Genomic DNA, 24,911 nt, shown 5'->3' on the forward strand with positions numbered 1-24,911 from the left:
GAACTTTTGCTGGCACTTCTCTTTCCCAAGGGCATTCTAGCCCAGCAGCCCATTTGGTTTTCAGTGTTTTCTGAGGAACAGCCTTTTCCTACCTTATTTGATCCTTTCTTTGAATAGGACTATCCTACCTACACAATTCTTGGCCAAAGCCAGTACCAGCCATGCTACCCGAGTTCTGGCTTCGGGGTTATAGCGCCAGCAGACAGCAGCATGGAGAGTACCACGTTAGCAACCACCACATATCCAATTGAAAAAGCAAATGCCATGGTGCCTACGCGGACAGCGCAGAGACATTTATCTGGTAAGTGCTGCAGCTTTAGTAGGGTGGATTTCAGACCCCCTCTATTATAAGGCATGCTGGTGGGCCTACCGGGGAGTGCAATTCAGAAGTGTAATGAGGGGCATCGTTGTGTGTTGATGTGTGCAGCACATATTCCGTCCATTTTCAGGGAAGGATTTTTGCCATTTTTTTGGGCCTAAAATATCTGTTTTCCTGACCCATTCTGCATCTATGCTCCCACTACACACCCTTCAGTATGATGTGGAAGACTACGGTGGTCATATGGTAATAGATGCCATCTGGATTAAACTAAAGAACCTTCTGCCTGTCTCTGGGGGCTGCTGTCAGGTGGGAATTAAAGATCCCTTGGAACACTTCAAATAAAAGTTAAAGATAATTTTGGGGTAATGGCCAACATTCCCTCTCTCAATAACATGCTCTCATGTATAAGCTAGTGCAGCTGTGTCATTGCACTGCGGGCATCTAACTCACTGTTGTGCAAAGCACTTCGGGATTCCTTAGCTCTGAAAGTCACCTGCATGAGAACAAGTTCTTTCCCAGCATTCCTCATGAAATTCTTCCCTTTCCTTCCTCCAATCCCCTTTGTCATATTAACTGGCACTTATGAAGGCAGCTCTGCTTGTTGCCTTTTCCTCCATGGTGACATCCGTTTGTTTCACAGTGCTTCTGAAGCAACTTTCTTCTTCCAGGGAGCGGAAACCAACATACACTAAGTAAAGACTCCTTTCCAAGTGGATCAAGTTCCAGACAGTTCCTCTAGCTCTTAGCGATACCCGGAGCCATCCCATTAGTTGTATCTAAGGCCTTTCAGGGAAGGGAAATGAAAGTTAAACCAGGCTCTGCAGAGGAAGGAGAGATGACATTTTCTTTTCTAAATTAGCAGATGTTTTGCCCCTCTCTAACTCTGATAGACCCAGCTTCCCCATGATGACCACTTCCCTTGGCTATGGTAGGATGAGCTGGTGAAAGTCAGGGTCTGGGGAAGGTTGCGAGGAGGGATCCTGAGGGAAAAAGAAACACTCACTTTGCTCTTATTTTTATGGGCTGAGCTTGAGGCCTTACACTCAGTTTGACGGTATTTGCCTGTCTGTCTGTCACGGCATAACTTCTGAATGCCCTGTCCAATTAATTCCAAAGTTCAGCAAATGTTCTAGGTATCAGTGTGCATCCTGTTGTGTTGGGGGGAAATTGGAAAACCAGGAAGGGGAAAATGCAGGATACATGGAGCCCTTACCATGTGTTCAGTGTTTTTAGCACAGCCACAATTTCATGCACCTGAGCAAATGTCTGTAGATCAAAGAACTGGCAGATTACACCGATGAGCATCTTCCAGCATAACAGTACCCTGCATCTAATCTCTGCCCACCCTCCTAATAGAGTGTAATGTGTTAACACCCTGAATTACTTTCCTCCCAGACAGAAAGAAGAGAAATAATAATTATGAGTAAAGGTGGGGGGTCATATAGAGCCGTGGTTGGGGGTGAGAAGAATGGGGGCATGCACAGCGCCCCTGACATGAGGGGAAGAAGGAGATAGCAGAAAATCCCAGTGGGGAAAAGAATAGGGGATCTTGGTGTGGGAGTAAGGGGGGCACGAACACGTTGGGAATGGGGGACCCTAACTGGGAGGGGGACCCTGGTATGAAGGAAAATGGAGGTACACACAGAGCAAAGCTACTGACATAGGAGGCAGAATGGGGGATCCTGGAATGGAGGGAGGAAGAAATGGTGGCGCACACAGCCCCTGGCCTGGGGTAGAAGGGGGAATGGGGGATCCTGGTATAGAGGGAGGAGGAAATGGGGGCACACAGAGCCCCTGGCATGAGGGGTGTGTGGGAGAGTTGCTGGGAGTCCTTAAAGTAGAGGAGGATGGGAGGGTGGCCCACATGGGTCTGATGGAGGGATACAGTGAGCCCCTGGTGGGTGCAATGAACTCAGCCATTACAACCTATGCAGTGTCCTATCCCCTAGTATGTGTCATAGTCACAGACAGAGATTTCATATGTAGAAATCCTCTCATCAGAAGGATAGGGTTGCCAACCTCCAGGAATCTCCAGGAATGAAAGAAAAATCTTTAATTAAAGATTGTCATGTGATGAAGCCTTCAGGAATACGCCCAACTGAAATAGGCAGCCCTGTCAGAGGAAGTGAAAGCACTTTACAAACCCACATTGTACAGCTGGGAAAATGAGACACCAAGAGGGGAAGGATGTTTTAAAAACAGAGAAAAGATGTAAGAATAATTCAAGGCCTAGAAAACCCGCCTTGCCGTGGGTGAGTGAAGGAGCTCAACCTGTTCATCTTATCACTCATCTATAAATATTTACAGGGACAAGATTTCTGATTGTAACAGGCTCTTTAATCTAGCATTCAAAGGCATAACAAGATCCACTGGCTGGGAGTTGGTCAGCAAAGTTCACCTGGAACTAAGATGTACAGTTTTTTTTAATAGTGAGTGTAATTAACCATTGAAACAGATTGCTAAGCAATGCAGTAAATTCTCCATGATTTGGACTCTTTAAATCAAGATCCGATGTCTTTCTAAAAGAAATGCCCTAATTTAACTACAACTCATTGGCCTTCATGCTGGAATTGTTGGGTGAAATTTCCTCACTGATCTGAGGCAGAAACCAGGAAAAGAGAAATTCCAGAAAGCACTTCGTATATAAATGTCTCTGTGTGTCCCATTAATTTCCCCAGGCTTTTGTCAGGTATTTTAGTTAAAAGATGCAGCAAATGTAACTGAGAAGGATTTAACTGTTGGTCCAAAGCTGTTTTCCTGTTGGCTGGCTGACCTTTTCTGCTGACGTCATGTCATGATTCAACTACAATAGTGCATGACTGGGACCTCATCACCAAAAACCCCACATCCCTTTCTTACAGGGGTAGAGATGGATCTATAACTTCCTGAGCCCCTCGCAGTAGGATTGAGGGGGCAGTGGTGGTTTCCCTTTTGATGTGCCACTGTGGGAGGAGTGTTAGGCCAGAGCCTGGCTAGGCTGCTTGGCAAAGGCTGAGAAAATTGTGGGGCCGAGTTTAACTAGCTGCTGCTTAAAAAAACCTGATTTTAGATTTAGGGTTTCCAGTTCAGTAGCTTAAAATACTTTTAAGAGGGAAATGAATGTCTACCATTGCGCCTCACTTGTTAGACCTGCTGCCTTTTCAGCAAGGTCTCTTGGCCCTCCAGCAACAGTTAACTAAACGGGTGGTTTAATACTCCCTTTTGAGTCTCTCCTATTTCACACTGCATTGAAAGTGGTACAAGGTACTAACCGCTGGGGGATGGTCAATGAGGAAAGGCCTCCAACTAGCCCAGGAACCTGGGGGAAACGAGATGTTAGATGAACTAACTTAATAATAAGTGTACTCTAAAATGGGTCAGAATCCTTTCCAAGAGAACTCTTTCCCAGGGCTCAGGGTCTTGCGGGAACCCTCTACAAATAGTGAGTTATCATTTTTTAAATGAAATTTAAATAGAAGTAGCTCTAATAGCAGAGGAGGGTTGTATTCTTGGTACAATTCTAGGTGGCTGGAGGAACTCTGCCATTGATCTTGTACCTTACCCAGCCTATAGCATTCATTTCTGGGTATCTCTACACCAGGGATAGGCAACCTATGGCACGCGAGCTGATTTTCAGTGGCATCCACACTGCCCGGGTCCTGGCTACCAGTCCGGGGGGGTCTGCATTTTAATTTAATTTTAAATGAAGCTTCTTAAACATTTTAAAAACCTTATTTACTTTACATACAACAATAGTTTTGTTATATATTATAGACTTATAGAAAAACACCTTCTAAAAACATTAAAATGTATTACTGGCACACAAAACCTTAAATTAGAGTGAATAAATGAAGACTTGGCACACCCCTTCTGAAAGGTTGCTGACCCCTGGTCTACCCTATTTAAAAAAAAAAAAAAATCTAGGGCACAGGTCTCAGGGGCCAGGGCAACTAACATAGGCTTGGGCTGTGCGGGTAAAAATTGCAGTGTCGACTCTCAGACTAGAGCCCAGGCTCGAGGCCCTCCCCTCGTGGAGTCTCAGAGCCTGGGTTGCAGCCCAAGCGTCTACATTCAATTTTTAGCCCCGTAGCTCAAGCCCCACAAACCTGAGACACTTGACCTGGGCCAGCAGTGTAGACGTACCGTCTGACTGTGCCCCCATCGTGGCTTACTGCTGAATTGACTGGGGAGATGGGTATGTACTGACATGACTGGACAGAAAAACTGTGCCTTTGCTGGTGCCTCAGTGAGGTGCAATAACATCTCATGTTTCCTGACTCTGATATATGGCCAAGAGCTGTCAGAGGTGAGGTGTGTTGGGACTGGGTGCTCATTTTGTATGATCATGAGATGGAAACAGTGTTGTGTGTTTCTTCTAGGAGATCCATCCACAAGTCCATCTTTGCCAAGAGCAACAGCCAGTAAAGAGTTAGATGAGCAGACTAGGAAAAACATGGCTGGGAAAAACAGGGGCAAGAGGAAAGCAGATGCCTCCTCCCTTCTGGACAGTGAACTGGAAGTAAGTGAACAGTCTGGTTTTCTGAATAGTCGTTTTGGAAGAGCAGTCAGGTCAGCGTGTCTCCCTTCCCCTTTCTGGCAGGGGAAAGGGGCTGGGATAATTGGGTAAAAAACAGGAGGAACACTGGAAGTCCAGAAATGCCGCTGTCTAACCAGAGGCACAAAATTAAGACACTGTTGATGGAGCTCGATAAAAGAGCGGTGGGCCATTCCTATAGGGGACACTGCACCTAACCACAAAGTGGGTGACAGAGCAGGTTTGGCCTGAAGAACTTCGTCCTAGGGTTCTTAAGGAACTAGCTGGAGCTATCTTGGAACTGTTAGCAATTATCTTTGAGAACTCCTAGAGGACAGGTGAGGTCCTAGAGGACTGGAGAAGGGCAAACCTTAATACCTAACTTTAAAAAGGGAAGCAACAAGGATGCAGGGAAACAAAAAACCAGTCAGCCTATCTTTGGTAACTGGGAAAATATTGGAACAAATTATTAAGCAATCCTTTTGTAAGCACCTAGAGGATAATAAGGTTATAAGGAATGGCCAGCATGGATTTTTCAAGAACAAATTATGCCAATCCAACCTAATTTTCTTCGTTGTTAGGGTTACTGGTCTTGTGATTGAGGAAGCAATAGATATGATATATCTTGATTTTTAGTAACATTTTTGACACAGTCCCACATGACATTCTCATAAGCAAACTCAGGAAATGTAGTCTAGATGAAATTACTATAAGGTGGGTGCACAGCTGATTGAAAGAGTAGTCGGAGTACGTATCAATGGTTCGCTGTGAGACTGGTAGGGTGTGTCAAGTGAGGTCCCGCAGAACTCTGTCCTGGGTGTGGTACTGTTCAATATTTCATTAATGACTTGGATAATAGAGAGTATGCTTATAAAATTTGCAGACAATGCCAAGTTGAGAGGGGTTCCAAGCGCTTTAAAGGACAGGATTAGAATTCAATACAATATTTTAGAATTGGTCTGAAATCAACAAGGTGAAATTCAGTAAAGACTAGTGCAAAGTAATATACTTAGAAAGCAAAAATCAAATGCACAGCTCAAAATGGGGAATAACTGCTAAAAAGGATCTAGGAGTTCTAGTGTATCACAAATTGAATATGAGTCAACAATGTGAGGCAGTTGGTATCATGCTAGGGAGTGTTAGCAGAAGTGTAGTATGTATGAAAAATCCACACCCCTGAGAGATGTAGCTATGCCAACCTAATCCCTCGTGTAGACACTGTTAGGTCAACAGAAGAATTCTTCCATTGACCTTGCTACTGCCTCTCGGGGAGGTAGATTAACTACTTCTCTGTAGTGAGTGTCCACACTGAAGCGCTACAGCAGCTCAGCTGCACCATGTGGCTTTTTACTATATACATATCATAGGATACAGGAGGTAATTGTCCCGCTCTACTCGGCACAGGTGAGGCCTCAGCTGGAGTGCTGTGTCCAGTTTTGGGTACCGCACTTTAAGGAAGATGTGGATAAATTGAAGAGAGTCCAAGAGGAGAGCAATAAAAATTATGAAAAAGCTGACTGAGGAAAAGTTGGACATATTTAGTCTTGAGAGAAGAAGACTGAGGGAGAACTGATAAGTCTTCAAATATGTTAAGAGCTGTTATTATAAGGATGAGGATCAATAATTCTCTATGTCCTTTGGCGGTAGAACAAAAAGTAATGGGCTTAATCTGCAGCAAGGGGTATTTAGGTTAGATATAGGGAAAACTTTTTTAACTATAAGGGTAGTTAAGCTCTGGAGCAGGCTTACAATGGAGGTTGAGGAATCCCCATCATTGGAGGTTTTTAAGAACAAATCGGACAAACATCTGTAAGAGATGGTCTTGGTTTACTTGGTCCTGCCTCCGTGCAGAGGGTTGGACTTGATGACTTCTCGAGGTCCCTTCCAGCCCCACGTTTCTATGATTTTGCTGTTTGCTGCAGCATGGCAGTTGGAAAATCCCAAGATTAACCTCCTTTTGTAATTCCTTTCCCAGCGAGTGTTTCTGTGGGACTTGGATGAGACCATCATTATTTTCCATTCCCTTCTCACAGGGTCGTACGCCCAGAAATATGGAAAGGTAATATTGTCTTACCTCTTTCTCAGAGGTAAGATCATAAATGTTATCAATAAGTATACATTAATTGTAGGTGAAAGAAGTAGAAAATTCATACTCCTTCTTCGAGTGATGGTCCTGTTGTATTCCATTGAGGGTTATATGCATGCCTCTCCTTCCCTGCCCACACCCAGGAAGGCCAGACTTCTCTGTGCCTGAAGAAGCACCTCATGGAGGTTGCCAAGGGACCGCAATTGGATCTTGTCTGGGGAACCCTCCCCTGCCCCCATACGTCGGCCTGAGCAATCCAGGAGTGCACCTCCTGCTGCGAAGTCCCAGTCCAGTTCCACCTGTACCAGCACTGTGGACCCCATGGTGGGGCCTAGCCATGAAACACGGAAGCATGTGCATAAGCATGGCAGTAAGTCTTCCTCCAGATCCAAAAAATGTGCTACGCTACCATGAGTTCTGGCCATGGTGGAGCCCACAAGAGTGACAAGTCACATCGTTCGCCAGATCCACCAATCCCGGTTCCTGAACCACGCATCCCTCCTGCAATGGCTTCGCTGGCACAGCATGAATTGTCTGTCCTGAGGCAGGTCCCCTTACTGGCCCTGGTTCTGTCCGTGGACCAGATGCCGTTGAAGCCAGGGAGAATTGGATGTGCTCTTGGGCCTCACAAACTGTGTGCCTTAGAATGGATAAGGTCTCCACGTGTTCTGGTCCATTCACCTGCTAAGAGGACCCCCTCTCCTACATCAGATCTGCCTCCTTCTGGTCATGTTCCTACAACATACTCCATTCCATCAGCACCCCCATTCATGTAAGACTCTGATTCCTCTGAGTCTGAGGATTCGTATGCTACCTATGGTCCACCACTTTCTCTTCTTTCTATTAAGGTCACTAGTCTGGTGGCTATCACCTCTGCAAGAAGAGTTGGCAAAACCCCCCCTTTCACCACTTTTCATAAGGATACAGTTTTGTTGCACTTGCATCCTAATTTTCTGCTTCCACTTCAATCAACCTATACATTTGCCAACCTTCTTTCCCAAACCACACACCTCAAATGAGGAATGACAGCTTCACTCCCTCAATGTCCATAGGACCCTGGCCTTTTATCTACAGAGAACGAAGCTCTTCTGGAAGTCTCCTTGACTATTAGTTGCCATAGTGGAGAGAATTAAAGGCCAGGCCATCTCCACCCAGAGAATCTCAAAGTGGGTCTCAGGATGCGTTAAACTCTATCAATTATCGGAACGGTCCCCACCAGGTGGGATATGGGCCCATTCCACAAGAGCACAAGCATCAACTACCTCCATACTCCACAACGTGTCCTTTGCAGACATGTAAGGTGGCCACATAGAGTTCGGTACGCACCTTTTAGTCTCATTATGCTTTAGTTCATGATTCTGCAATGGACACCTCATTCAGTGCAGTAGTCCTCCATTCCACGGTTCTCATCATCTTCCTCACACCCTCCTCCTACATAGGTACTGCTTGTTAATCACCGTCAGTGGAATACAATAAGGACCATCACTTGAAGAAGTAGTAGTAGTAGTGGAGGTTACTTACCTGTAACTGGAGGTTGTTCTTTGAGTGATTGCTCATGTGCATTCCAATAGGTATGTGCACATGCCACATGCACGATAGCCGGAAAGCTTTTCCCCTAGCGGTACCCATTGGGTTGGCTGTGGAGACCCCTAGAGTGGTGCCTTCATGGTGGTGTATATATGTCCCTGACAACCCGCCACCTGCTCAGTTCCTTCTTACCGCCCATGACAGTCGTTGGAACAGCTCAGTCTCTTGCTTCTGCAAGTGCCTTACTTAGTGGTTCCCTTGTTTTTCTGTGTAAATAGTTGAGTAGTTGTTAGTTAATAGTGTAGGTTAGTTTAGCTTACTTCGGGGGGTTTCCCCCCCGCTCTTCACTCCCCAGCGCCGGGGCTTGCCTCGGTCTCAGGGGTTTAAGGCGTGGGAGAGGTGTGCAAAACCTATGCCAACAAGCGATCCGCACGCCACCCTGTCTCAAGTGCCTCAAGGAGGGTCATCAGACAGATAAGTGTCCTATTTGCAGGAGTGTCAGACCTAGGACTGAGAGAGCATGACTGTTGCCTGAAGCTCCTCCTGATGGAGTCGGCCCTTCAGCCAAAGCAGACACTGGCATCCTTGGTGTGCAGCGCACCGGCCTCAGTGCGGGATGTCCCAGCACTGAGGAAAGACTCCGCCAGGGAGCGCGGGCACCGCTCCCTGGCCCACAAGGCCAGTGCCACACGGCGGCACTGTTCACAGTCCCCGGTGCCACATAAGAAAAAGAAACCAGAAAGGGGACGTTCCCCTATCAGGAAGCCGAGGAGAGATTCCAGTGGGGTACGTCCTTTGGTGGGACATCCTTGGTCTGGTCCCCAAGATCCGGCGCCATTGACTCTGGCCCCAGTTGCAGAGCCGTTGAGTCCGGTGAGAATGGACTCTCCTACCCGGGACAATTTGGAGGATGAGCTTGACCTCCCCTCCACTCTGGACACATATGAGGCGGCTCGAGACCTCATTGCCATGACGGCACAGTACCTGGCTTCGCAAACTCAGGCAATGCCAGTAGCACCAGCGACGGCATTGACTGCGGCGTCATGCCTGGCACCCCGGACGACTCTGACACCCGTCACAGCACTGATGGTGGCACCGCCTTTGATTCATCATCGGGGGAAGCCCATGATGTTATGGCGCCGATCTCCCTCTCCCTAGCACCGTCGGGCTCTGCTTCCCTGTGGTTGGGTACAGAGTACTCATCAGAGTCAGACGCAGAATTGTCTGTGTCCTGACACAGCCACCACCATTCCCAGTCCCGGCACCAATCCTGGCACCGTAGACCAGCGGAACAACCAGCACCAGCCATCACTTGGCCACCCCAGTGGCAGGACCCAGTGCAGTGGCCTTTTTGGATCCCGTGGGCCTACCACCAGGCTCAGGGTCAGGGATCTAGACCTGTATCGGTGGTATCGGCCCCTCCATCAGCGACGTCGATGGCACGCTACACCCCTAGGGCCCCTGAGGACCCAGTACAGGACACGGCTGTTGAGCGGCCACATACAATCACAGCCCCATCTCCACCGACGTTGGTGGCACCTGATCCTCTGGTCGCGGGCAGCTCCGAGATACTTGGAAACTAGAGAACCTGAGGGGTAGGAAGACTTGGGAACCAATTCCTCCTCCTCACTGGACGAGGTGGTGGCGGGCACTTCCACCACTCTACCATCAATGGACACCAAAGGCCACCAGTACCTCCTTAGGAGGGTGGCAGTTAACCTCAACCTCCAGGCAGAGGAGGTTATGGAGGATTCAGATCTGATGGAGGACATCCTCACTTCCAAGGGTCCTTCTAGAGTGGCCTTGCCTCTCATAAGGACAATTCAGAATACCATGAAGGTGCTCTGGGAAACCCTGGCCTCTTTTCCCACCAATGGCTAAAGGGGTCAAGAGACGCTACTTTGTGCCGCAAAACGGCTATAAGCACCTTTTTACCCACCCCCAACCAGGGACTTTGGTGGTTGATGTGGCAAACCACAAGGAGCAACAAGGACAACCAGTCCCCGCACCTAAGTCACGTGATGCCAAGAAACTGGATCTCTTTCGCCATAAAGTCTATTCGACTGGCGGGCTCCAGCTTCAGGTAGCAAATCAGCAGGCAGAACTTAGCCAATACGCTTTTGATTCCTGGAGCTCGTTGGCTATGTTCCAGTAGTTAATCCCAGCTGACTCACGCAAGGAGTTTGGTGCGCTTCTTGAGGAGGGTAGAGTAGTATCTCGGACTGCCCTCCAGGCAGCCCTGGACGTGGCAGCCTCTGCAGCTCGAACCATGTCCACCGCAATAGCAATGAGGAACAGTGCATGGCTACAGGTTTTGTGTATCCCACCGGAGGTTCAGAACACTATATAGGACCTCCCATTTGACTGTGAGGGCCTGTTCACCCAAAATATGGACACGCACCTGCACAGACTGAAGGATTCTTGGGGACTCTGAAGTCTCTGGGGCTATACACACCAGTGCCTCAGAGAAAGCCCTTTAGACCTCAGCCCCCATCCCGCTTCTACCTGAGGCCTCCTCAGCAAGATCCCCCTAGGAGGAGGGGCAGAAGTAATAGGAGGCGCCCACCTCAATTCTCCTCGGGCCAAGGCCAGGGTTCAACCAAACAGCCCCCTGGCCCCAAGCCCAACTTTTGAAGATGCGCCCGAGGACGGTGCATCAGTCGCCATCTTGCATTCCCCTCTCTCTCTCTCTCCCCCGCCCCCCCTTTTGTGAATCGACTCTCCTGCTTCTACTGTGCTTGGTCTCAGATCATGTCAGACCGCTGGGTCCTCAGCACAGTGGGGGCGGGATATTCTATCCAATTCTGTTCCCTCCCGCCCTCCCAACCCCCTTCCCTGTTCCTCTTCAGGGACCCCTCTCATGAGCAACTCCCTTTTACAAGAGGTGCAATCGTTCCTCGCTCTAGGGGCAATAGAGGAGGTTCCTCAGGAATTCAGGGGGTCTACTCCCGCTATTTCCTCATCCCGAAGGCCAAGGGTGGGCTTCGGCCTATCCTGGACCTACGAGACCTCAACACATTCATAAAGGTGAAGATTCGCATGGTCTCTCTGGCCTCCATCATTCCCTCTCTGGATCCAGGAGACTGGTACGACACCCTCGACTTGAAGGACGTGTACTTTCACATTGCTATTATCCCAGCCCACAGATGCTTTCTCAGATTCGGGATCAGTGGCTGGCACTACCAGTTCAGGGTACTCCCATTTGGCCTGTCAACGGCCCCCCAGATGTTCACCAAGTGTATGGCGGTAGTGGCGGCCTTCCTCCGCAAGCGCCAGATGCTGGTATTCCTGTATCTGGATGACTGGCTCATCAAGGCCGAGTCCCAAGCACAGGTAGCAGAGCACATGTCCGTGGCCCGGGCTACGTTTCACAGGCTGGGTCTTATATTGAACGAGCCCAAGTCCACATTGACCCCCACACAAAGAATAGAGTTCATTGGCACTCTCTTGGGCTCCAGGCACGCAAGGTGTGCCTTCCAGAACTGCATTTCAAAGAGCTCACAAACATTATCCAGACCCTTCTCCACTTCCCCACAACCACGGCCAGAAATTGTATGAGAATATTGGGGCACATGGCGGCCTGTACAGACGTGGTACAGCACACCAGGCTGTGCCTGCGGCCCCTCCAGGCCCGGGATGGCTCTGTTTTTTGCCACCCCAAGCATGGCAGTCAGGCAGCCTTTGGTGGCGTTTCTGTGGGAGGTCTGCCTCAGTCACGCGGATTCGGCGGCAGTTCTGTGAATGATCTGCTGGTCCCGCACTGGCATACCCACCGCCAAATTGTCACCAAAACTGTGGGACCGGCAGACCTCCCCCAGGATAACTGCTTGGAAGTTGCCTATTGGAATGTACATGAGCAATCACTCGAAGAAGAAAAAAATGGTTACTTACCTCTTGTAACTGTTGTTCTTCAAGATGTCTTGCTCATGTCCATTCCAAATCCTGCCCGCCTCACCACTGTTGGAATATTCTGGCAAGAAGGAACTGAGCAGGCGGCGGGTTGGCAGGGACATGTATACACCGCCATGTAGGCGCCACTCTAGGGGTTTCCATAGCCAACCCGATAGGTACTGCTAGGGGAAAAGCTTTCCGGCAGTCATGCACGCAGCACGCTCATACACCTATTGGCATGGACATGAGCAACACATCGCGAAGAACAACAGTTACGAGAGGTAAGTAACCGTTTTTTCTTTGAGATGTGTGGTTCCTATCTGTATTCCAATCCCACTCTTTCCCCTCTGCGGTGGAGAAGGAACTGGAGACACAGTTGGTCCGCCTGCCCTTTGTCGCCTCAGGCGAAACCACGAGGCAATGCAGAGGCACGTGCACAGACTGGACACTACTATTTTGAAAAGCTCCGGCTCTGGGCGCATGGCACATGTGTATAACCCTCAGGGGAATACAGATAGGGGCCATGCATCTCGAACTGCCAGTTACAGGTAAGTAACCTCTCCTTTTATTTGAACAAAGGGGTAACCACTTCAAAGAAGAGAATACTAAATCAAGTACCTACAGAGCTAGGAGGTAAAGACTGCAAACACATTCATTTTAATTAAGTACTAGGCTATGAATTGATGTATTTTTGAAGTGCAGATGCTGGCAGAAGTTAAGGATCATGCACTGTGTAATTTCAGCCCCTTTGCGCTGAGATCATATAACTTTCATCATTTGGAGGTTTCATTTGTCAAATATTTTAAGTGCTTAAATGTAAACTAAAAATATTTGTTTTGGTTTACATTTTAAAAATGTCAGTATTACAGCTGCTATATAATTTTCAAAATAAATGAGCAAAGCACATTAAGCTTGCTTTTTTATTGTGTGGTCACTTTCTTGCTAACTTCAGTAATTAACAAAGCATGTCCCTGTCATTAGTATGAATCAGTGAGTTTCCAATATAGATTGAAGATAAATAGAGCCTCTCAGAAACATACTGAACAATCACAAATAAATTTTTCTGTTTTGCTTCTGGAAGTATATCTGTCCAAGCTGCACAGCACTGTAGTTTGATTTGTTTTACTTTGATACTTTACTAGAATCTGGCTTTTCTTCAAGTGCCCACAATATTTTAGGGGTATTACAATCCACACAATTGAATGGTATGAAAAAAAACAACAACCCATGCCAGCACATTTTAGCCTTGGGATCCAGTGGGAAACCTGTGAAACTTCATTGGCAAGAGGTTTATCTCTACTTTAGTACAGAACCAGGGCAAAATTTTCTTTTCCTGTCTTGTTTTCCAGGACCCAACTCTAGTGATTGGCTCAGGTCTGACAATGGAGGAGATGATTTTCGAAGTGGCCGACACACACTTATTTTTCAATGACTTAGAGGTATGTGCCAGTTGTTTGTTCAGGAACCTGAACATCAGAAACTTCCTGATGAGAATACTATTTCTAATGACACAAACAAGTGTGAAACAGAACTTAATATGAAAAGCTAATAGCATCTACCAGAACTAAAGCTGTACAGGAACAAAGCTGATGTGTGAGCCAAGATCATACAAAATAGAACACACTCAGTCAATCAGCCTGCTGTAATTGACAAATACAGAAATGCTGTTGAGGTGTGTAAGGCCTCGCTTCACTCAGCCAATCATAATAATACATTATAAATTAGAATATTATATATAATAAATATGGCTTACCCAAGGAGGTGTGGAAGTACTTCAGATTCTGCAAATAAATGGTTGGGAATAGAAATCAGATCTTACTGATGTCTAGTCCCTTACTATAAATCCTAGTTTACATTGCCCCTGAGTATATACTTCTGTTTTTAAAAGGTAACACTATAGCTGCTGGGTTTAGATCAGGAACCATGAGCTATTACATGTGTGAGCATCTCAGTGTACTCCACAGTTGCTTTTAAAAATGCAAATATTAGAAAAACTGCCAACAATTTTCATTAGTGTTTTCAAAAACGTATTTTTTTGTTAATTTTCTGCTGGCCCTGTTTGGCATTGAGCTTTACAAAGAAAGCAATCAAGTTATGTCACCATTCCAGCTCATGATGCTTGTCAAGTCTTCTCCACACAGTGCAGTCTGGGCGGTCTGAGATGGTACAGCCCAAAATACAGTCTCTCTTGTTGGCAACTCAGTGTTCCAAGGTAGAAAGAGCTACGTACATGATTTTGCCTTGACATTTATAAGAGATTGCTTAATCTTGGCTGCATTAACCTAAATTTGATACAAGTGTAAACATGTTCTGTGATGTTACTACTGTAGGAAATGCACTTTGGGCTAATTAAAGGCATTGAAGTGAGGATTTTGAATTGACTATAATCTCCCTATTGCCACCTGTCACAGTTTCCGACGTTACTGCACTTCTGACTCTTCTGTAGACTCTTTGCTGGCATCCCACTTAACTGATGGCTAGAGCGCTGAGACATTTCTCAGGGCAGAGTCCTATGCGTTTCTCCCTCTAGACTGGGGATTTCAGCTGCAATTTCTCCTGCAGTTCACTGTGGTTGTCTCAGCACGTCTGAATTTAGATCAGCACCTGCAGCTCTACTGTCTCTGAGGCAAAGTACAAAAGTATTACAGAAAAAATGTATCTTAAAAACAATTAGCAATTCACCTACAATATTCAAATGGCCGGACAGGTAGGTAGATATCTGTTACCTCCTGCCTGAAAGGAGCATATCGCAGCTCTCTCACATCCTGGTGACCTGCCTTAACTTCAAGACTTTAAGAACATAATTTTTAGTATAGATACATAATGTCTTAAATATTATCTGTACACACATTTCACTATGATTATTAGGAATCATAGTGGACTACTGGCTCTTGGCAGAGATCTCTCATCCCACCCTCTGGTGAACTATTATGCAGATCTCTGATCCAGGGGATCCCTGTAAAACCCCTGCACTCTGTGCCCTCTGCCAGTTGGCACCAAGGGGTCCGTGGGTCCCAATTCTCATCAACAACAATGCAAGCGCTGCACTTAGGTTTGCGTCCTGCACTATATTCAAAGTTTCCTCTGGTCCTTGGTGGTGTCTGTACTAGCTCTTTCCTCCAGTTCCTCATGTTTGCTACCACTGCATCAGCTCAAATGGGCAGAGCGATGTTGGGATCAGTAGTTTAGACTAGGCTCCAGGCAGCCACCAGTGTTTTTACTAGACCGAGCCAATGACTGACTTGTTTGTTTGGTGTCCAGACAGAAACATCATAAAAACAAAATAAAAAGGTTAGTTTCAAACCAAAACTGAATTTTCTCTGTTTTTCTCAACGAAACGAAAAAAAGAAAAAATTTCATTTGGCTCAAACAAACGTTTTGAATGTCAATTTGAACCAACATGTCATTTGAAATGTTGATTTGAAACAATGTCAGATTGATGTATTTTAAATTTTCAAAATTTGTTTTCAGGTTTGGGGTTGCTTTTTTTTTTTTTTTTTTTTTTGACTGAAACTGTTTGCCAAATTCAGACCAAATTTGCGAATGGGTTTGGTGCCCTGAACAATGCATTTATTGGCAAATTTACTATTTGCCAAAAAAAAATTATGCTGAGCTGTGGTTTTAACTGCCACTTCACCTAGCCTGCTCAGGGCATGTCTACACAAGGTGGTTAAAATGCCAGCAGCTGCTAGTGAGCTTTTTGATATTCGTGGTCTTACCATAACTTCCAGTGGAAGCAGCAAGGGAAAATTTTTCAAGAAAAAGGGCATTTAGGGATACGACTCTGCACTGGCTCTTTGCTCTACTGAGCACTACACTATTTGCAATATCGCCACTACGTTACAGCTTGGTGGCATGTCTCCATGGCTGGTTTATTGGGATGGAATTAATTTTGTATTTGGATCATCACTGATCAAATGTTTCAGCATTGCTCAAAATACAGTAAAATACAGTGTGGATTTGGTAGCCAAGGTGAAAATAACAAATGAGCTTCATGCAGAATAGCTGCAGATGTATCAATCCCAGGATATTAGCGAGACAAGGTGGGAGAGGTGATGTCTTTTATTGGACCAACTTCTGTTGGTGAGCGAGACAGGCTTTCAAGCTTACATAGAGCTCTTCTTCAGGTCTGGGAAAGATACTCCCCGTCACAGCCAAATTCAGGGTTGAACAGATTGTTTAGCGTACGTAGCTAGCACATACTCTAAGGGACCATTCAAGGAAGAGTGGCCTGGTAACACCTCTGGAGCTTAAATTCATATCTCTGCTAGGCACTAAAAATCGTGGACTGAACAGAGATACTGGATTTATGGCTGCTTATAACCAATCTGTAACCCACTAACCCCTTCTTTGTGTCCTATGACTGCAGAGGTGTAATGGGTCACTCTACCTTGAATTGTCCCTTACAATATGTACTAACTACTTATGCTAAACAATCTGTTCCACCTTGCATTTAGCTATGATGCTTGAGTGCCTCCCCCGGAGCTGAAGAAGAGCTCTGTGGGTATGTCTACGCTGCAGCTAGACACCTGCAGCTGACCTGTGCCAGTTGGCTCGGAATGGGGCTGTGTAGCAGTCTAATTGCAGTGTAGATCTCCAGGCTCAGGCTGCAGCCCAAGCTCTGGGACCCTCCCACCTCGCAGGGTCCTAGAGCCAAGGCTCCAGCCCAAGCCCAGAAGTCTAGACTGCAGTAAACAGCCCGACAACCCAAACCCTGTGAGCCTGAGTCAGCTGGCATGAGCTAGTTGTGTGTTTCTAACAGCAGCATAGACATGCTGTGTGGAGCTCACAGTTGGTCCACCTCACTCACTTTGTCACTCTAAATGAGCATCAGAAGTTCAGTCATGGTAAACTCCGACAATTTCAATTATTTGTTCAAATGTTCTGAACCTTTGAGTCACAAACCTGAATTGAAATGTCATGGGAGCAAACTCTGTCCAGACATTTCTGGTACTTTAAGTTCCAGTCTTGACCAGAACCTGCAAGTGCAGAGGTGCTGAGGAATGAAATCTCAAATGTGAGAGGCAAAGATAACTGAAGTTCTTTGAACCTCAGAAAGGTTTGTTTTGGGAGACAGGATGGAAGATTTCATCTAAACCAGTTTGTTAATCCTGTTGGGTAATCTAAGATTTGTACATAGAACAGAAATTGGCTGGTTGTATATCAGTGCATTCCTCAGCTACAGCAATCTGTGGGTCTTTTGTCTTCAACAGGAGTGTGACCAGGTGCACGTAGAAGATGTTGCATCAGATGACAATGGACAAGACTTAAGGTGGTATATTCAAGATGTGTGTGGAGTGAGCAACTGGTTTAGTGCTTCTCTGTTTGAGAGATTTACTACAAGAAAAGCTGTGGGGGAAGGGGAATCTACTTAGCCAAACAATCCAGCATCGCCACTTTTGTGCTCTGTTGTACTATCTGGTGGTTGAAACTGGATAAACTTGAGGAGCAGGCTCAAAGACTGAGATCATGCCCTCTGAAAGTCCTGCCAGAGTCTTTGACATGACACCGTGCAGCTGTGACCTAGGGTGAATGGTTGACACAAGCTAGAAAGGCCTTCTAGATCATTTTGGCCAGCACAGGCTTACTCCCTTGTTTGTGGTTCTCACATTTTATCATAGAGGGGCCATCTCCCAATGGAAGCTTCCCACTTTCCCTGGGCCATCTCTACACCTTGATTGGAAGTAAAGCAATATTAGGACAGTATTGAGACAAGATGGGCGCAACTGTCTGGGTGCTATCTGTGCTTCTCCTTGGGGGAGGAGGGGTGGCGGTGGTCCTTGGCATCTTATTTCTTCTCCCTGGCAGAGGTGTCCTTCACACTTGCTAGGCCTGAATCTCCCCCCATACAGGCAGCTCTGCTCTCGCCAGGCCACTCTGCAGTCAGGTTTTGGGCTGGCTGCTGCCCCTCCATATATGATGGTCTTTGCAAATTGGCTTGATTGAATTTACACCAAAGAAACTGTCCACAAAGAGATGAAGCCGCCATAGAGGGTGCAGAAAGTGTTTTCCCCTCTCTCCCAGTTTACCCAGATTAGGACAGTGAGAGCAACCAAAGACAAATTTCTAAAATTTCAGCTACTCACATGGAAACTGGTCAGCTGGGATAGGGTTTAGCAAAGCAGCCTCTTGACCCCTTACACAAAGGGTGTAGCTAGCTGTAGAGCACCCAAGAGGAGAGGCTTTTTGTGATCTGGGCTCACGTAACACACAGGTGTCGGTCTGAGATGTAACTGCAGTTGGACCATTAAATAAGTGACACCAATATAATAAAGTTAAAATGGTCACAGAAGACTGCAAGGAACTTCAGAGGAACCTAACACAACTAGGTGACAGAGCAACATGCTGGCAGATGAACTTCAGTATTGACAAGTCCAGGGAAGAGCACGTTGAAAGGAATAATTTGAACTACTTGGCTTCCAAATTAACCCTTCAGAAAAAGAGACCAGGCTATGGTTGTGGTCATGTCTGTGAATGCATCAACTCGGTGCAAAAAAGCAAACAAGGTGTGAAGCGTCATTAAACAGGCTAGAGAATACCACTGACAGTATTTATAATGGCATGTCCTTACCTTGGGAATTGTACCCTATTACCTGACAATTGAAATGGCAGATTTGGTTCCAGACTATTTAATGGGAGACCTGCAACCCTACCAACACATTAGTCTGAGTGTAATACAGCACCAGACAATCTTGGACTGAATTATGAAAAAATTGTCTAAATACCTAGAGGAAAGAATTATGCCTAGTAAGCAGCATGGGCTCAGTAAACCTAAACTGCACTTGACAAATCTGGCCTGAGGTAGACAGGTAACACAGTAAATGTAACGTAACTAGATTTCAGTGAAACCTTTTTGTACAGAAGCCAATGAAAGCAGGAAGTCAGAAAGCAACTGCAAAGAAAACTGGAACACGTTGGCTGAGAGGCAGCAAGGTCTTAATGGGGAACCACCAAATGAGGGAGGTAGCTAATGGGCTCTCCTACAGGCAGTCTCCGGCCTGTGCATCTCAATACAATATGATCTGAAGTGCAAAGTGAGGTTAGTGAGATGCCCTAACCCAGGAGGGATTCACATACTTAGCTTTTGTGTAGTTTAGGTTCTAGATACATATCTGTGAATTTAAACAAATTTATTAAAACTTCTCACTTAAAAAAAAAAATCCAGTGTCTCAAAGCCAAGAAATGTGGCAGTTCGAGCTCAGCAGTGAAAAAGGGAAAGTTACTTATTTAGAAAGCCTTAGTGCAGAAACAAGTGCCATTATGTGTGTGTAGAGAGAGGCATTGCCAGTAAAGCAAAGACCTCTTGTCCTGTTGAGACTGTGCTGGGGATGCTGCTTGGAGTGCTTCCTGTCTCCCCAGTTGAGGGTCGAGAAGGATGATGCCAATGAGAGAAGATGAGACCAATGAAAAGAGAGTGATTACATTTGATTACTATGGCCTGGAGGAGAGGTGATTAAAGAGGAATATAATGCTATATAACTGGGAGGTGTTAGCTGAGGGAGGAGAAGACGGTTTCTGTAGTTGAGGGAGTGCAAGAGGAATAATCTCACACTTTGAATGCAACGGTTCAGGTGCAGTAGTGAGACCAGTTGAGCATTGAAGTAAATTTCCCAGTGAGCGCACAGAGTCCCCATCTTCACTGGTGCTGAGGAACAGGCCCATTATGTAGAGAGAGGTCCTGCCTGCAATGGCGGGGAGGGAGGGAAAGGACTGGTGGTCCCAGAGGCTTGATCAGCCACGGGCAGAGAGTGAAACTAGAAAACCACCAGTTAGGAGGGTGTCAGCCAGCCTGCTGCTGTAGCTTGTGTAACAGGTTTGTTTTTCTGCTCTAGTAACTACAGTTTCTCCACGGACGGCTTCAGTGGCTCAGGAAGCAACGCAAATCACAGCTCCACCGTTGGGGCGCAGGGAGGAGTGGACTGGATGAGAAAACTGGCTTTCCGCTACCGCAGAGTGCGAGAGATCTATGACAAGCACAAAAGCAACGTTGGAGGTGAGTGCAGGCCACACGTGTGTGCACAGGTACTGGAACCTTGACCACAGGGTGGAGTTTGAGCACCATGCACAAAGCGGAGTTCTTGCTGGAAGCTGTTTCACATACAGTAACTTTTACTTGTCCTTGTGCTTGGGCATTTGCAAAGCCACGGCCCCTAAGGCAGCGTATGGGATCCACCCTTTGGGAGAGCCCAGATCCTTCATTGTTTCCATTTCCTAGCTTCAGGGACATGGCCACTCCCCTGGTGACATGTTTCATCGTTTTCATGTGTTGAAAATGCATTGACCACAAGAACGGCCATACTGGGTCAGATCAAAGATCCATCTAGCCCAGTAGTCTGTCTTCCAATAGTGGCCAATGCCAGATGCCCCAGAGGGAGTGAATCTCACAGGTAATGATCAAGTGATCTCTCTCCTGCCATCCATCTCCACCCTCTGACAAACAGAGGCTAGGGACACCATTCCTTACCCCTCCTGGCTAATAGCCATTAATGGAGTTAGGCTCCATGAATTTATCCAGTTCTCTTTTAAAACCCTGTTATAGTCCTAGTCTTCACAACCTCCTCAGGCAAGGATTTCCACAAGTTGACTGTGCGCTGCGTGAAGAACTTCCTTTTTTTTTTTAAACCTGCTGCCCATTAATTTCATTTGGTGGCCCCTAGTTCTTATATTATGGGAACAAGTAAATAACTTTTCCTTATTCACTTTCTCCACATCACTCATGATTTTATAGACCTCAATCATATCCCCCCTTAGTCTCCTCTTTTCCTAGCTGAAGAGTCCTGGCTTCCTTAATCTCTTCTCATATGGGACCTGTTCCAAACCCCTAATCATTTTAGTTGCCCTTCTCTGAACCTTTTCTAATGCCAGTATATCTTTTTTGAGATGAGGAGACTACATCTGTATGCAGTATTCAAGATGTGGGCGTACCATGGATTTATATAAGGGCAATAAGATATTCTCTGTCTTATTCTCTATCCCCCTTTTAATGATTCCTAACATCCTGTTTGCTTTTTTGACTGCCGCTGCACACTGCGTGGACGTCTTCAGAGAACTATCCACGATGACTCCAAAATCTTTTTCCTGATCAGCTGTAGCTAAATTAGCTACTATTGCATGTATAGTTGGGGTTATTTTTCCCACTGTGCATTACTTTACATTTATCCACATTAAATTTCATTTGCCATTTTGTTGCCCAATCACTTAGTTTTGTGAGATCTTTTGAAGTTCTTCACAGTCTGCTTTGGTCTTAACTATCTTGAGCAGTTTAGTGTCATCTGCAAACTTTGCCACCTCACTTTTTACCCCATTCTCCAGATCATTTATGAATAAGTTGAATAGGCTTGGTCCTAGCACTGACCCTTGGGGAACACCACTAGTTACCCCTCTCCCTTTTGAAAATTTACCATTTATTCCTACCCTTTGTTCTCTGTCATAGAATCATAGCATATCAGGGTTGGAAGGGACCTCAGGAGGTCATCTAGTCCAACCCCCTGCTCAAAGCAGGACCAATTCCCAACTAAATCACCCCAGCCAGGGCTTTGTCAAGCCTGACCTTAAAAACCTCTAAAGGAAGGAGATTCCACCACCTCCCTGGGTAACCCGTTCCAGTGCTTCACCACCCTCCTAGTGAAAAAGTTTTTCCTAATATCCAACCTAAATCTCCCCCACTGCAGCTTGAGACCATTACTCCTTGTTCTGTCATCTGCTACCACTGAGAACTGTCTAGATCCATTGTCTTTGGAACCCCCTTTCAGGTAGTTGAAAGCAGCTATCAAATCCCCCCTCATTCTTCTCTTCTGCAGACTAAATAATCCTAGTTCCCTCAGCCTCTCCTCATAAGTCATGTGCTCCGGCCCCCTAATCATTTTCATTGCCCTCCGCTGGACTCTTTCCAATTTTTCCACATCCTTCTTGTAGTGTGGAGCCCAAAACTGGACACAGTACTCCAGATGAGGCGTCACCAGTGTTGAATAGAGGGGAATGATCACATCCCTCGATCTGCTGTCAATGCCCCTACTGTCTTTTAACCAGTTCTCAATCCATGAAAGGAACTTCCCTCTTATCCCATGGCAACTTAATTTACGTAAGAGCCTTTGGTGAGGGACCTTGTCAAAGGCTTTCTGGAAATCTAAGTACACTAAGTCCACTGGATCCCCCTTGTCCACATGTTTGTCTATCCCTTCAAAGAACTCTAATAAATTAGTAAAACATGATTTTCCCTTTACAGAAACCCCCAACTTTTGCCCAATAAATTATGTTCTTCTATGTGTCTGACCATTTTATTCTTTATGATTGTTTCAACTAATTTGCCAGGTACTGACTTTAGACTCACCGGTCTGTAATTGCCGGGATCACCTCTAGAGCCCTTTTTAAATATTGGCTTTACATTAGCTATCTTCCAGTCATTGGGTACAGAAGCTGATTTAAAGGACAGGTTACAAACCATAGTTGTTAGTTCCGCAGTTTCACATTTGAGTTCTTTCAGAACTCTTGGGTGAATGCCATCTGGTCCCGGTGACTTGTTAATGTTAAGTTTATCAATTAATTCCAAAACCTCCTCTAGTGACACCTCAATCTGTGACAATTCCTCAGTTTTGTCACCTACAAAAGCTGGCTCAGGTTTGAGAATCTCCCTAACATCCTCAGCCATGAAGACTGAAGGAAAGAATTCATTTAGTTTCTCCACAATGACTTTATCGTCTTTAAGTGCTCCTTTTGTATCTCGATCGTCCAGGGGCCCCATTGGTTGTTTAGGAGGCTTCCTGCTTCTGATGTACTTAAAAAACATTTTGTTATTACCTTCTGAGTTTTTGGCTAGCTGTTCTTCAAACTCCTTTTTGGCTTTTCTTATTACATTTTTACACTTAATTTGGCAGTGTTTATGCTCCTTTCTATTTACCTCACTAGGATTTGACTTCCACTTTTTAAAACATGCCTTTTTATCTCCCACTGCTTCTTCTACATGGTTGTTAAGTCACGGTGGCTCTTTTTTAGTTCTTTTACTGTTTTTTTTAATTTGAGGTATATATTTAAGTTGGGTCTCTATTATGGTGTCTTTGAAGAGTGTCCATGCAGCTTGCAGGGATTTCACTCTAGTCACTGAACCTTTTAATTTCTGTTTGTACCCCGGAATGATTGTGTCCCATTGATTGTCTTCACTCCACCAGGTTTCTGTGATGCCTATTATATCAATAAATTTATTTTAGCATGAGCTTTCGTGAGCTACAGCTCACTTCTTCGGATGCATAGAATGGAACATACAGACAGGAGATATTTATACATACAGAGAACATGAAAAGGTGGAAGTATATTCTCTGTAAATATCTCCTGTCTGTATGTTCCATTCTATGCATCCGAAGAAGTGAGCTGTAGCTCACGAAAGCTCATGCTAAAATAAATTTGTTAGTTTTTAAGGTGCCACAAGTACTCCTGTTCTTTTTGCGGATATAGACTAACACAGCTGCTACTCTGAAACCTATTATATCAATATCCTCCTTTAACACAAGGCACTCTAGTTCACCCATCTTATTATTTAGACTTCTAGTATTTGTGTACAAGCACTTTAAAAACTTGTCACTGTTTATTTGTCTGCCCTTTTCTGATGTGTCGGATTCTTTATGTGAATGTTTCTCGTCTGATCTGGCCCCTACTTTATCCTCTTCTATCCTCTCCTCCTGACTAGAATCTAGAGAATCTCTATCAATAGACTCTCCCCTAAGAGAAGTCTCTGTCCAATCCACATGCTCCTCTGCAGCAGTCGGCTTTCCTCCATCTCTTAGTTTAAAAACTGCTCTACAACCTTTTTAATGTTAAGTGCCAGCAGTCTGGTTCCACTTTGGTTTAGGTGGAGCCCATCTCTCCTGTATAGGCTCCCCCATCCCAAAAGTTTCCCCAGTTCCTAATAAATCTAAACCCCTCTTCTCTACACCATCGTTTCATCCACGCATTGAGACTCTGAACTGAACTGAAAGGCCAGAACTGAAAGGCAATCTGATGCCATTTGCTAGTTATGCACGTCGCCTTGATCAGTCTCCAGTGCCTTTAGCAGGTTATAATCTTTCCATTAAATGTAAAATGTCCCATTGGAGCTGATTTTGTACAAATAGCTCCATATTGCTTACCTTAAATAGCTCGAAATAAACCATTCTACACTTCACATTTATTTTCACAAACCTTAATTTGTTTCCCATGTGAAAAAGGGAGATATTCAAAAGGTTGTTCAGCAGTACAGAGTGCAGAATGAGACTGGTTTGTGATGTGAGATGGAGAATCCCACAACTGGAATTGCAGTGTTAGGCCTTGTTTGCATTAGCCAGGCTTAGCTCGTGTTGGTGTGGTGCTGGACTATCGTTGCTAGAGGTCAGGACTGAGGTGAATTGGCACAATGTTAGCTGGTGAGGAGTATGAAATGTTGCACGTTATCATGCTGCCTACGTCTCTTTAGGTTCACTGGATTCATCCTTAACTGCAGCGAGTTTTCCTGAAATGTGCGCTGTGTGCTCTGTTCAGACTGCTGGGCCCACAGTTTGGTGCATCTTTTTATTAAAATTTGTTGGCAGGATTCTTTGAATTCC

General features: G+C 45.6%; 1 protein-coding gene and 1 long non-coding RNA gene across 13 annotated transcripts in view; one reads left to right on the forward strand and one right to left on the reverse strand.

Moving 5' to 3' along the window:
* The window catches only part of EYA3 (EYA transcriptional coactivator and phosphatase 3), a 136,549-nt gene that overhangs the window by 97,948 nt on the left and 13,690 nt on the right, over positions 1–24,911 (forward strand). For all 6 annotated transcript variants that reach the window (XM_039511294.1, XM_039511296.1, XM_039511291.1 and 3 more), the window contains 6 exons: positions 118–301; positions 4,681–4,820; positions 6,811–6,894; positions 13,689–13,778; positions 17,553–17,611; positions 20,172–20,332. In XM_039511294.1, coding sequence (XP_039367228.1) covers positions 118–301; positions 4,681–4,820; positions 6,811–6,894; positions 13,689–13,778; positions 17,553–17,611; positions 20,172–20,332 — 718 coding nt within the window. The remainder of the gene's footprint in view (positions 1–117; positions 302–4,680; positions 4,821–6,810; positions 6,895–13,688; positions 13,779–17,552; positions 17,612–20,171; positions 20,333–24,911) is intronic.
* LOC120389083 overlaps positions 1–24,911 on the reverse strand; it is a 51,373-nt gene that overhangs the window by 18,736 nt on the left and 7,726 nt on the right. For 4 of the 7 annotated variants that reach the window (XR_005590749.1, XR_005590754.1, XR_005590752.1 and 1 more), the window contains one exon: positions 14,093–14,120. The exons of 1 other annotated variant lie outside the window; for it this stretch is intronic. This is a non-coding gene — a long non-coding RNA (uncharacterized LOC120389083). Of the gene's footprint in view, positions 1–3,573; positions 3,621–14,092; positions 14,121–24,911 lie in introns of all 7 variants that reach the window. 2 more of the 7 variants (XR_005590755.1, XR_005590753.1) reach the window with 1 other exon arrangement.

Source organism: Mauremys reevesii, linkage group 23 (genome assembly GCF_016161935.1).
Source record: "Mauremys reevesii isolate NIE-2019 linkage group 23, ASM1616193v1, whole genome shotgun sequence".
NCBI classification, from domain to species: Eukaryota; Metazoa; Chordata; order Testudines; family Geoemydidae; genus Mauremys; species Mauremys reevesii.